Source organism: Dinoponera quadriceps, unplaced genomic scaffold (genome assembly GCF_001313825.1).
Source record: "Dinoponera quadriceps isolate SergipeBrazil2010 unplaced genomic scaffold, ASM131382v1 scaffold1750, whole genome shotgun sequence".
NCBI classification, from domain to species: domain Eukaryota; kingdom Metazoa; phylum Arthropoda; class Insecta; order Hymenoptera; family Formicidae; genus Dinoponera; species Dinoponera quadriceps.
The window spans coordinates 302,552-316,474 of NW_014556445.1; the positions used below are offsets into that span (position 1 = coordinate 302,552).

At 47.2% G+C, this 13,923-nt stretch overlaps 1 protein-coding gene across 2 annotated transcripts in view; it reads right to left on the minus strand.

Annotated features, from left to right (window-relative positions):
- The window catches only part of LOC106747428 (zinc finger protein 845), a 51,859-nt gene that overhangs the window by 7,171 nt on the left and 30,765 nt on the right, over positions 1–13,923 (minus strand). For both annotated transcript variants that reach the window (XM_014624926.1, XM_014624927.1), the window contains exon 7: positions 1,078–1,269. In XM_014624926.1, the coding sequence (XP_014480412.1) occupies positions 1,078–1,269 (192 nt within the window). The remainder of the gene's footprint in view (positions 1–1,077; positions 1,270–13,923) is intronic.

Below are 13,923 nucleotides of genomic sequence, written 5' to 3' on the forward strand. Positions count from 1 at the left end.
TTCCCTTTCCCTGCCTCTCACCCTACCCGCGACCTTCGTGTTTCTTCTTTGCTCCTCGGGAGTCATCGTCAGAGCGGGAGAGGGGCGCATCGTCAGACGAAGCGAAATTTATTACAGGCGCTTCCCGCGCCACAATAGCCTTAATAAGGCTTAATTTAAATCGGATCTCTCGCTTTGGTGCGCATCCATTCGCTGGCAGGGCGCGCGTAATCGCTCCATGGCGCGGCTGTTGCAACAACGGACGCCGATCGGGGAGGGAATTTGGGATACGGTCAGGGTGTGAAGCGGTGCGAGAACATACGCGTGTTCGGGGAGATGGGCTTTACAATTAACTCGGCCAATTAACGGGTCAGATTGAGAAGGCATTCGCAATCTGTTTCGTCCTTTTAATCGTTCCGCCTCTTTGAAAGGGCCCGCGCATCAATTGCACACGTACGTCGTACGCGCGAGTCGCCCGGCGGAATCAAGATACCTCACGTCTGAATGAATCATTGAGCCGTGAATTAATTCAGATACAGATGATCCCGTCGTGCGCGTCGGGAGAGTCTTAAAATAACCGGCTAATAAATCTAGGAGATAAAAGGCGGTGCGAAAATTGCCGAGTATCGAGGCCACGCCGGGGCCCGTTTGCACAGAGAGATGTGTAATCGGATTTTCGATAAATTACTCTTCAAATTATATCCTCCCCATTGTCTCTATCAATAATCCGCGAAGATTGATTCTTTCCCTGTCCGCGTATTCGCAATTACGTATGCGTGGCGGCGCGCGACGCGCGACGCGAGTACTCGCAATTAATTCTTCGCTTCCTCGAAGGCATCGATCATACATACGCGGGCCGTGAGCCCGCGCAATTAATGGCGCAGGAATGCGTCGTTCCCGGCGGGGACCTCGATTAAAATTAATGTCAATAATATCGGCAGTCCGAGAAGTCGTGCCCGCTCTCGGCCCCTGCGAGAGATGGAGCCGTGGATCGTACGCGAACTGAATTGTTAAAAAGAGACCCGCGCGTCTCGTTCCCTCTCTCTCTCTCTCTCTCTCATTCGCTCCCTTCTCGATCCTTAACAGTAGTCATCTTACCTGCGTAACTGCGTCTTCGTTTTCGCGGCGTACGAGCAATCGGGACAGGAGTACTGCTTCTCGGTACCGTCGTGGGTCAGCTTTCGGTGCCGCTCGAGCTCCGACGCGGTGCGAAGGACCGTCGGGCAGCCCGGAAGTCCGCACTTGTACTTCTTGCCCGAGTGTCGCAACATGTGCTGTTGAAGGGCATGCCTATACGAGACATAAAACACGTCGAAGCGCGGGATATATTTCATTTTCCGAATTAAATAAAACGAGGAAGGGGGAAAGGAGGCAGAAACACATTCTCCAATATAGTTCTCAAGCGCGTTCCGCCCGGGAATTCCTGCGTCTCGCTCCACGTGCGCGGACATGTAAATGAGCAGCGAGAAATATGGGACGGTCATTAATGCTTGTTTGACGAATGGACCACAAAATAGACGTAACTCATAAAACTGCCGCGGCGAGGGAATTTTTTCCTGTATTATTCGCCTCGACGAGAGACACAAATATTCGAAAGTGATATCTCGGTATTTCGAATTCCCGTCCCGTCACGTATAACCGGCTGCTCCTCTCCTCCATTCTTCATTCGCTCAATAGCTTAGAAATATATTTGAAAAAATCTAACTTATATATGTTACAGAGACAGTGACCGTTTTGTTAATATAATAGGCAGGGTTGCCATCTGTCCCGATTCTGTCGGGATTGTCCTTATTTATCAATATTTGTCCCGCGTCCCGACAGGATGGCAGTCGAGATGCGGGACGCTGAATATCCCAATTTTTACACAACAACGTACAGACATGTTTGTACTGAATTGATGCAACACATTAAAATCGATAAAGAGCTAATTAATGCTGCTGAAAGCAGCATTTAAGAAATATATATGTGAAAGCAGAAGTAAATTAAATTTTTCATATTTTGTTAACACAAATTTTTAAATGTCTTTACGTATAAATGTCAAGTATTAATGTTATATTATATTCGTTATATCTCATTCTATTACACTTTATTTTTTGATGTTTAAACATTGTTCTATTCTGATTATTTTATTCTCAAATTTTGTTAGTATATTATATATTAATAAAAAAAGATAGCCATACACAGTAAAAAAAGTTCCATATTAAATTTAACATATTTCACACATTTGAAACAGTGCCTACAAATTTTTATATTAATTTAACACGTGATTGACAAATTTTTATATTAATTTAACAAGTGAATACGTTGAAAAGCAACACAAAAATGTCAAAAAATTAACACAAAATTAATATCCGTAATATGTTAACCGATACTGAAACATGAAATATGTTAACACTTTGACATGTCGAATATCGACTCAACACAAAATATTGCGGTAACATAACCGCAATATGTGAAATTAACACACGGGTATGTGTTGAAAATTTAACAAAAATTCCAGGAAACCAGAATCGATTTTAACACAAGTATAAAATATTTTCAGTCATGTACGATGGGCGTAAAAAAGTATGCATAAAAAAAATTGGAAGTTCCGATTTCTGTCGAAGGAAAGATGAAAATCTTAACCGGAGATGCGTGTCGCGAATAACGAACGCGCTGGCAGACGCGATGATTTCACGAGATTCAACGCGGTTAATATTAAGACAGCACAATGGTCTCGGCCGCGTATGCCCATCGTGTGCGCGCGTGCGATCATCGACGCGCGAATTCGCACGCCGCTCGTACGATCCGATCGCAGCTGTCGCGTCTTATATCAAGTCGCCGAGAAGCCGGCGGGAGCGCACTTTAAATAGTTCCCGTCACGAGGTGACGATCTATACGGTTAGTGAACTTGCCTTGTGTGTGCGTGCGTGTATGTGTGCGTTGCGCTAAGTGAGTCAACAAGACGTATCGAGGCCGGATCTAGTTGCGCGCGCGCGCGTCCTGCCGCCGCCGCGTGCTTCGCCCGCCGCGCGGAATTCCCATCCTTTAAGCGCAAGTGAAATACGAGTGCAATACGGCTGCTTTATAATTAGATGGAAACGAACATTCCGCTCTCCGCGCATCGTTCGAAAGCAACTTGAATTAGCGGAACGCCAGCCCGCGGAACTCGTAAACGCGATAAACACGTGGCGGCACTTTTAATTAACAGTCGACTCGCGATCACGACGATATAAGCGCGCATCGATCCTTGACCGCTTGATACGGTCATTTCGGATCTAATGCCATTAGGGCAGCGTTCGTCCTCGCTACCGTCTAAGCGCTACAAATTAACGCCAAGAGCACGAATCTGCCCCCCTCCTCTCTCTTTTCTCCGCGCAATAAAAAAGGAGGAAACGTTCTTTACTCTCGGCCTCAAGACAACGGATGGAACTTTAGCTCAGTTTCAACGTGGAAGTTCGTCGCGTATTTCAGAGGCGCACTTTAACGAGCACCACGACGAGGACGCGCGAGAAGCCGTACACACAGGGGGAGCGAGGGCAGCTCGTCGATGTGTTATCGAAATCGGCGGCAAATTTCCGAGAGCGCGATCGTTCGCGTACGTATCACCGGTAATCCCGATCCGGCGCATTCCTGCGGCGCCCTGCTCTCTTCCGGCCGCGGTAGCAGGACGCGAAGGACACCGATTTTTCGAGATGGCAGTCGGACGATACCGGAGAGGTCTCGCCGGGTCCGGTGGTAGCGCGCGAGGGACGAGACGGAGGTCGACTAGGACGCGGTGGCCGGCGAGGAGAGGAGAGCAAGAAGCCACCGAGAGGATCTGGGCCGTCCTAGAGGGAGCCGGCCTACCCAATTGGCTACGCAAGTGTAACGTCGAGTTTTACAATGTAAGGATATACACGCCCTCGCACGAGCGCGCCGCACCTGCGAGCCAGGTAGGTAGTCGCGCGAGCTGCGTGTCTGGACCCGCGGATACCTGCGGTGCTCTCTCCTCCGCGTGGAAACAGGTAACCGCTCACGCACCGCACACACGTACGCGCGCAGGCGCGCGGTTTCGCGTGCTTGCGCGCTTTGTTCGCTTGCGTGCGGACCAGGGGCGACAGCCGGATGAAGATAAGGGTCAGACGCGTGTGATCTTACTTCGTCATATCGGATTTCGGCCTTCTCCCGCGCGCGGAGATATCGCTAATCCGGGAATGTATCGCGGCTTCTGTTTCTTCTCGGTCGCCTCTTCCCCCCTGTTACTTCTCGGTCGGTCGGGGAAGGACCTTGGCTGGCGGGAGACGGTCGAATTGGGTCAGTTTTTAATCACACCTCGTTATCTCTCGGAGTCTTTTCGCGCGAAGACACACACACCGTCCATTCGAGTCGGACGATGCTTCTCCAAAGGCATAAAAAGCGAGGCGTACGAAGCATTCTGCCTGGGAGTAACACCTGCGAACTTGACAGTGACGACATACATGGAAAAAAGGAATTAGCTGTCTATGTAATACAACTGAAGTTTAGTTACCAGGCTTAGTTTTTAGCCGTGGGAGCTGAAAACTAGATACAGGAAAATTAACCGAATTAACTACACTTCAATTGTATGACACGGACAGCTAATTTTTATCTGTGGGAGCTAATTCTTTTTTCCGTACGGATCTCTCAGGTTTACATCACGAAAAACATGGTTGAAATCGTGGTTTCTTGCATTTTTTAAATTACATTTATTAAGTTTATTATCAATTTGTATTTATTGTAAACTGATTGCTACCGGGAAATCAGTTATCTCATTAGATCAGGCTAATAATATAGTGGTCGTGTGGATCCAACTTTTTTTCTGAATAATAGAAAAGTAGGAATGAAATATAGCGTTTTGCACAAAACGTGGGAGAGAGGGTAAACGGAAGAAAAACGCGTGTAGGCTTTGTAGTCCTAAGATGTTACTGTCAGAGTTAAGAGGACACGCACGAAAGCATCCGAAGAGTACAAAAAAAGGATCGGGATAACTTTCGAGGTATCTTTGCTGCGATATGACACGGATGTCTTTTTCTCCTTTCTTTTTGTCTTCAATACGCGTAAGAATGCATCAATGGATGAGCATGTAATGCATATGTAATGCAGACGGGCAAATTTGCAATAAAGTAACTGAGATGTGGGTGGATAAAATCTCACATTTCGCTGGCCGCTGAAGATTCCTTAAAATATGCTCTGCGAAGATGTTAAACCCTTCCCCAACGTTAAGCTGTTTGGCACCGTAATGTTCGAGAGTTTATGTCCGATGGATTAAGCGTTTTCGGCCCCTTTGACCGCAGCACCGGGTATTTTGATTCCCCGTCGCATTTTTTATCCTACGCGATACCACCGTTTCCTCCTCTCCGGACCCTCCCCTCGTGCGTCTTGTTTTTATCGCTGTAATTACTGTAATTCTTTTGACCGGGATGTCTATAGTCTATAAATTCGATAATCCATAAATGAAACCTAAGGGAACTCGGGATGCTTTTTTATAAACGCGATCGTCCGGGCTCTTCTCGCGCTCCAAAATATTTTAATTTGATGCAAAGTCACGCGAAAACGAAATACATAATTGGCACTCTGATCGCAACGCGAGTATAACACGCGCGCGCACACACATACACACACGTATTAATTAGTATATTCACCTGTAACACTCGAACTATATCGAGCAAAAAGCTCGAATGTTGACGTGCGTGTAACCATTTCGTGCGCACACGAGAAAGATGCATAATTTAGTTAGCCGTGCGAGCCGTCGTTTCACGTTCACGGGGCGTACCGTACACCGCGGAAATAATAAAATCTTCGTTTACAATAAAATCAAAGAAATCGACCCCGGGAGTGGCGCGAGCGTTCGGGCTGTTTCCTCGATAGAAATTAATAACAAGCGCGCCTCCGCGCCGTAGTTTCTGCGTGTGGCTGTGCGGCCGTGGTGGAATCGGTTCAAGGTCCGCTTCATGAACGCCGTAATTGCGTTGAATTATGACGGCCGTAGTGTGGTTCGGAGACAAGACTTTTCCGGCGGATTGAAGCCGGCGATAAAAGTGACAGCGACATGGAATACGTGTAAAGTCGTGCTTTCTCACATCGCACGCCTCGTGACGCCTCGAGGAGAGATATTCCTCCTCGCGCGAATAATAACGCACTCTCTCGCGTCCCATGGAAGACACGGTGTACACGGAATCCCACTTGGCGCGGAGCGACGAGGAGAAACTCATTTTCGACCCGACTATTGACGCACTATCAATTCCTCCTCGAGTAACAAGCGCGTGTGACCAGCGATGGTACTTGGGACGTTTAGACGCAGGTACATCCGCTGAAAGACGCGCGTACGAGCCTTTACTACGGCCGTATATCACATTCTTCTAATACAAAGGGCGCGGTCCGTTTGACGTTTTATAGCCCTCGAAGCGCTCTTTTTTTATAGACGGTATTAATGACGTCATTATGCAGCTAGAATGTTTGGAAAGGTCCGAGGTAGCCTAGCCGAGGTCTCGATTATGGGGACGTCGTGTCACGGATTTGTGACTTGTAACGGAGTTTCCGAGAGATATCACCGTTTCTCCGAGTCCAACGAACGGCCGATAATTGGCTTTGATCGGCTGGCGCGAGACGCGAGCATCCCATACGGATCTACGCAAAAATACACCGCGACCGCCGTCCGCCATCGATCGCTCGGCTCCGTGCTTGAATTACGACGTCGCGAAGACCCGCGAGCCGCGCGGCCCGCGTTCGAGAATTCCGATAGAAGATATACCATCCGTTATTCCATAACCAGGGTTGTGTTTCTACGCGAAAAAAAAACAGTATAACAGCCCGCGTCTACGCGTAGACAATTGGCCTGTTCTTTTTTGCTGAACCGGCTGCGCTAGTTCAAGGAATTCGCACACACTGAAGCATGAGAATCTTGCACGCTTCATACGCTTCAATATGTACGTACATAAAAGAGGATTAGTCTTATATAAACAAAGAATAGATATCCTCGTGTATAAGCAAGAATGTTATAATTTTCTTAGAAGATGTTTAGTCTTGAATTGAGCTTAATACCCGCATCAATACAAATTCAAGCAAATCAAGGCTAGAAATCTTCCAAGAAGATTATAATATTCTCGCTCATATATGAGAATATCTTTTCCTGATTTAAGACTAATTTTTTTTTTATGTACATTTCTTTAACTAGTACAGCCAGTTCTGCTAAAAAGGACCAAATGTAAGCATATAATAATATGTCACTTATGCAGACCATAAGTAATCTATAAACTGTTGTGGAACTGCTTACTTCTTTTAAGTCTTATTTTTATATTTTGTTTGTGTTGAAAGCTCACAAGTAAAAGTAAATCATAACATTTTGTATATTAACAGCATGTACATCTTTTATATCAGATATAGATATGTTAAATATAACTAAAATCGATTATATCTAACTTAACTTAATACAACATATTAAAAATTATTATGTAATTATTTGATTTGAATTTAATGGCACAATTTTAGTATTTTACGATATCACGAAAACTCAATAGTGGATTTCGCATTGATAAAAAAAAAGAATATAACTCAGAAAGCGCAACGTCTAAATTTGGGTTATAAAACGTCTTTTTAAGACGACTCTTTAGATGTCTCTCTGACATTTTATAATCCGATTTTAAACGTTGTACTGTCTGACAAGTATTGTGCATGTTGTACCTATCGCAAACACGAATTAAGGAATCCTGCCTTTCTTCGCTTAAAAGTACACAGATGAATTTGCGTAATAAAATGTCTGTGTTATCTGCATATATATTACTTTATATTATTAAACTTTCTGAATAATTTATGAAGTAGATCGTATTGATGTTCTAATTTAAATCTGCTGCGTAATGTGATGAAAGTTTCATCATTTATTGCAACTTTCTAATTTTCAATATTAAATATCTTAATCAAACTCGAATACATGAACTGTTTTAAAGCTAAAACTAATTTAGACTAATCATTTATCCTTTCTCTTTACACTGTGCTGCGCAATTCATTATATTTTATATAGTTTACATCGCGTGTATGAAAAAAAGTCTATGTAAACAACAATATGTAAAATATAGACGCAATCTAAAAATCTTCAAATCTACAATACAACTCCGGATAGAACAATATTAATATCGACGCCGGGGGGAGAGAGAGAAGGCTTGTCGGGACGAAGAGGAAGGAGCGCGACAAAGAGCGAGAGCGGAGCCGTTCGCGTTTTTCCGAGGAATGTCGCGGGCGTGACGAGAGGTCGTTAAGGGTAGCCTCGGTCGCTCGATTGGGCAAGCGGATGCGGTCACCGGCGGATGATTTAGCGCGACGTCCGCCGTCAACTCGCGAAGTACGCGGAGGATGGGGAAAGCAGCGCGCGCGCGCGCGCTTGGCCGACATTTAAAAGTCTAATTCCGCGTTGTATACACGTCGATAAACGGTCGCGCGCGCGGGCGCCGGAAAGAACGTATTCCGCGAGGAGAGAAACTCGTCTTGCGGGAGGTGACCGCGATTTCCGGGCGACCTCGCGAGGAGCCGCTGCCTCCTTCTCTCAGGGTCACGCGATCCCTCCGGAGGTTCGAGCGCACGGCGCTGCGGCCGTTAACAGCCTGACGACTTTATAGCGCCCGACGCGAGTTTTTAACGCTTTTTATTCCGCCCGGGTCTCGCGCGCGGCAGTAAAAGCGATGACGGGCGAAGCTAAGGTTTCACTTTACTTGGCGCGTCCGTTGATCGGCATTTGTAGCCGCGCACGTAGCGAAACGATACAACGTGTACAGATTGTCCGCGTGTCGTTCCGAAGCGCGGGCCAATAGCTTCGGGCGGTTTATGGGATAGACGTACCACTCGCGAGTGTTCGGCTAAACGGAATCGTCAGGTAATTTAATATTTCCTCCGCGTGGCAGTGTTATTTTTGCACGCGCGGCGCGATCGCGTGAGGTACACGGTCCCGAAGAGAGGGAGGATGTTAAAAGCTCGAACGGGCTAATTGACCGTGCAAATTTCATCGTCCGTCAGACGCGTCGTGTGATTTGCGGAATCGCTGTTAACCGCGAGATATATATCCGGATTCTTTCACCGGCTCTCGGGGCTCCTATTTATCTTATTTTAACGAAATTCGATTTCCCGCGCGCATCGGAACATCGCGCGTCGTTTGCGCGGCGCGCGTGAGCTTCTCTTTTCCTAATTACGCGAGTCGTGTAACCGGTTTATCATATCATATCAGAAATTAGCTCGTACAAATCTAATATATACGTTCGCCGTATCCACGCACCGCAGGCACATAAGTAACTATGAAGTTCGTGTAAAAAAGAGTAACGTATACGGTTTCGAATAAACGGCAATAATTTTACAATCTCCGCTCCGTCTGCGTCGGTAATTCAGCTTTATGACCGCGGAACTTCATAAGACGATTAAGATCTTTTCTCTCGTCGGCATCTGTATGATAAGCAATACGAAGGCCTACACGCAAGGGCGAATGATGAGTCTTCGGAGCCATAAGCCAATCATGTCCGACGGATTCCTAACAGATGATCGGTCGAATATCGTAAAGAACGATGTTCCTCTAATGAAAAGCATTGAATTATACATCGGAGAATATTAATGTAAATGTTTCTACCAATATATATATAAATTTTCAAAACCACTGGACGTTTCCGCGACATAGTTTCTCTGACCGACTTGCGGAGGCGATATTTTCGTAGTAAAAATATCATCGAGTTCATTCACGTCGCAGTCTTTCTTTATTTCCGGATGTTGTGCAGGAAAAAAAGTGCTAGGATCCAGCAAACGTAATTATCTTTTTCGGTTTTTTAAATCAAGTCACATCAATTTAAGTATACTTTAATAGCTTGTAATAAATATTTACTCGAACATAGTAATACCTTCATTTGTAAATGAATTATTAAATATAAGTGTAAAATGATCCTAAATTTAAGAGAGTATCTACTAAAATGATATGGTACTTCTTTTCCATTGAAGAAACCTATTAGTTTTTTTAAATTTAGATTCTTCTATCCACAGAGAGCAAATAATTTCTAGAAATAAATTCTGGTATCCTTATTATTACGAATTTAATATTTGTCACAATTATTTTAACGCGCACGAGTATAAATGCAATTGCATACGAAAGAAATATCATATTGCATATAGTCAATTATATTTCCACATCTAATAAATATTTGCCAGGGAGTGTTGGAATAACCGTTTTATTTGAGGAACAAATAAATATTGCTTCAACAGTAGCAGGTTTTTTTCAGTGTAACATCGGTACAAGTATAATTATCAACGGGTCTATACTTGCAGTCGCGTGAAGAAAAAAAGAGTATTTCGGACTTCATTTCCGACAGACTCGTTCATATCCACGTGGTCGTCGCCTCAATTCTTGCCGATTCCTTCTTTCATTTCCGAGGCCGAACGCAATCGTGTCGCGCGAGCGCGGATAAACTGGATCTGCTTGCTTAAAGTAACGGCGATATTAGTATCGCACTCAATTCCCGCGGAAAATTACGAGATGCCCACAGGCCGCGCACACGCCGTGTCGGCCGGCCGGTAAGTCGCCGATCCGCAAACGTGTAATTAAACAGGAAAGCGTTAATCACCGCACGCGCGCAACAGAGAGAGAGAGAGAGAGAGCGTTTAACGGTCTCATCCTTGAGTGGCGAGTCGGTATCCTCGGGTGGATCGAGGGGGAAAAAGTGCAACATTCCTTTATACAGTTCAGTGGCGAACGCCGCGTATCGCTGCTAGTCTCTAGTCTGCGGCTAATAAATATAAATCTCACGGATGGAGGCTGATCGGTGCTGAGAGCGGGATGAAACGGCGAAAAGAGGAGAGGGAGGGGGGGGGGGAAGGAGCGAGGGCGATTGGTGGGAAAGAGACGAGGGAGGTAAACGGGGAGGGAAGAAACGCGGCTCGTAATGTTCGAGCGAAAATTCGTGTAATTAAAATCAAGTAGCTAAGTATAGTAGACTCGCCGGATCGGCTTCGCCTTCGGTTCGAAGTAGCGCTGGGCAGGTTATAGCGATCGGGCATATCCAACGCGCGGGTATATCCAGCGCGCGAGGAAAGAGAGAGAGAAAGAGGGAGACACAGTTAGGCGGGATATAGTGACGTATAGGTTAATATAGCTCTCTCCGATCGCTCTGGGATGGGAATGGCAGAGAGCCGCGGCTGAAGCGATCATGTACTACGCGAGGAGGAGGGAAGCGGATGGGAGCGAGCGAGCACGGGCATTAATTAAAAAGGTTGCGCATTAAAATGATTTGTTTTAATTGGCTGAACGCGCTGAGGTATTTATGGCCTCGCGGTCCTTCGCTCGGTCTGTCGGTCTGCGGCCTCTACAACGACCGTCGACTTCTCCTCCTCCTCCTCCTCCTTCTTCTTCGGTCCCCTTCTGCCTCCTCACCCGCCCTCTCGCAACCCTCTTCCCTCTCGCCTTTCTTTACCACTTTTCTCTCTCTCTCTCTCTCTCTCTCTCTCTCTCTGCGTCTTCCCGGCCGCTAAGTCCGCGCCCTAGTCCCCTCCGCCCCTGACCTCTTCGATTATCTCGAAATCGGACGATCGTTCATCCGGACCGACACGAGAGCTAAAAGGTGATTCTCTTCTGGCGCGCGGAGAACCGAGGGCGATTCATAAATATCCGGCCACGACAAGTGGATCTTTATTACCGCGAATGATTTATGCATGACTTTGCCGTATTGTTCGAGACTTCGACTCGTGTGTCACTGACGTATCTTCGCGCTTAGAACCGGCCCGCGCCGTTTTTTCGTGCTTCGTCTTCGCCTTCGGCTTCGTCCGTAATTTCGGCCCGGTCGGCTTGCCCGACGAAACTCGAATGACGAGGAATAAATCGGCGGCGAGCGGGTCAGCCAAGTTGACCGGCGTCGAGAGATCCTTGAGACTTAACGCACCCACCCTCCGCGGCAAATATTTTTCGACTCGCATTTTCCCGCGAACACATCGGACATCGAGGCTTAAAGATGAGAATAACGCGACAACAGCTGTGCGAGTCCTCTCGTTTCAAATTCCAACGCGAACTACGTCCAATCGCTTCTGCCCGCTGAAAAAAAAAACGAGAAGCTCGTGTTTCACACGTTCACTACCGAGCGGAAATGACGCAATCGAGACTCCGATACACAATATATACGGTATGCACAGTATTTAAACCACCTTGCGTTAAATCCTCACGGATAAGAATATCAACGAGTATCAATCGTCAACGAAAACTGATATCTTGAGGACGCCGCTCCTTCGGAAAAACGAGAAAACCGGAAAAGCTGTATTCGAAGGGAAAAAATGACAGTAGAGAGCGAGAGAGGAAGTTTCGCGTGTAGCCGCGGTCGTGATCGCGTGTATCGTATAATTCCCTCTCTGCCCGCGCCACGTCGCCGGTAACGAGAAAGTCGGAAAAAGAGAGCATCGATGGAATCTAATGAGCGAGGAGGCAGATCCCGATGGCTCGACGTCGAGCTCGTACTTCGCCATGATCAAGATCAGCCCTCGACGAGAAGAGAGATACGACAGGGGCGGTAGGAGGGGGAGAGGAAGAGGGAGAGAAGTCGGCGAAAGAGAGAGACGGATGCAGGTGCAACCTGCACCGGTGCGGGACGGACGTACGGACGTACGAGCGGACGAAGGTGGGATTGAGTTATGACAGCGTTTGCTCCAGGGGGCCGGCTCTGGACCCGGCGAAGCGGATATTCTTCTTATTCTTTATTTCTTCGTCTGCGGCCCCGCCGTAGGAACCGTCGGCCATGCATCACCTTCGGTTCACTCCGGTCCGGCCTCCTCTTCGGCATCGTTGCACGACCACACCGCCATCACGGCCCATCACGATCCCACCTCAGCCATCGTCCTGGCTGGAATCGTCGATTCCACCCACCTTAGCAGGTCGAGAGTGCTCGGCCGAGCTCCAAGTATTTACGTTTCGTGCATCGTCTGTCTCGCCTTCTCGTCCTCCTTCTCCTCCCACTCCACCTTCTTCTTCTTCTCTTCCAGCGCTAACCCTTCTTCTTCGCCTCCGTCTTCCTCCTCTCCTTACTGTTTTCGTTCTTTACAGTCGGATGAAATCCGGACGACTCTCTTCGTTAATTGCGTCTCGAGTGACGCTCCGCGAGACCTTGACCTTCGGCACTTCTCTCTTTCGAGAGAATCGGCAATAGATCGCGACAATGTCCCGTCCCAATGTGTTAGGACTCGACGAGAGGAAAAGCGAATCTCGAGAGAATGTTACATCCCGCCTTAATACATCCGTTGATTATCGGCGTGTTGTGAAAGAAAAGATTATTTCTCCTGTGCGTAATAAACGTTCTTATAAACGACAGCCGTGGCTTTCCACTTCGGCTTGATCTCGGCTTGGACTTAATTTACGTCAAGAGTTATTCAGCGCACCGATTTCGTCACCTTCGCTGCCATCGTGCCGCGAAACCGGTTTAATTAATGATTCACGGGCGTTGCTGAAATTGTACGTGGCTCGTTTATCACAATGATATAAAACTGGGAAAGATGAATTGCGCGATCAATTATCGATTTCAGGAATTTGTACAAACAGCCGGATAAATCAGCGATTATAGCGTCAATCGATTTCGCGGCGCGTCGCCGGGAATTAGAAATCAATTCGGAAATCGAGCGGAAGAATTTTTTTACAGTTCCTCATCTACCGGGAGAGAGTTGTCGCGAACCTCGCGCATGATAACGAACCTCTAATCGGGCGCGATCGCAAATCATGGTAAGTCGCGTCGTCGTCCGAGCGCGCGCGCCGCCGAAAGTGGGTTTCATTAGCGCACACGTGACCGCGCGTCGGAATAACTCGGAATTAACGCGAGTCTCCCAATCAAAGACGGCCCCGCCGGAACAAACAAAACGGAACTTCGTTCCCGGCGATCCCCCGGGGGAGCGGTTGGTTAGCAGCCCGGCATTGGCGCTGATGCTGAAAGTCGAGGCGAGAGAGCGTCTCTCGCCGCGTCAGGAAGATTAGGG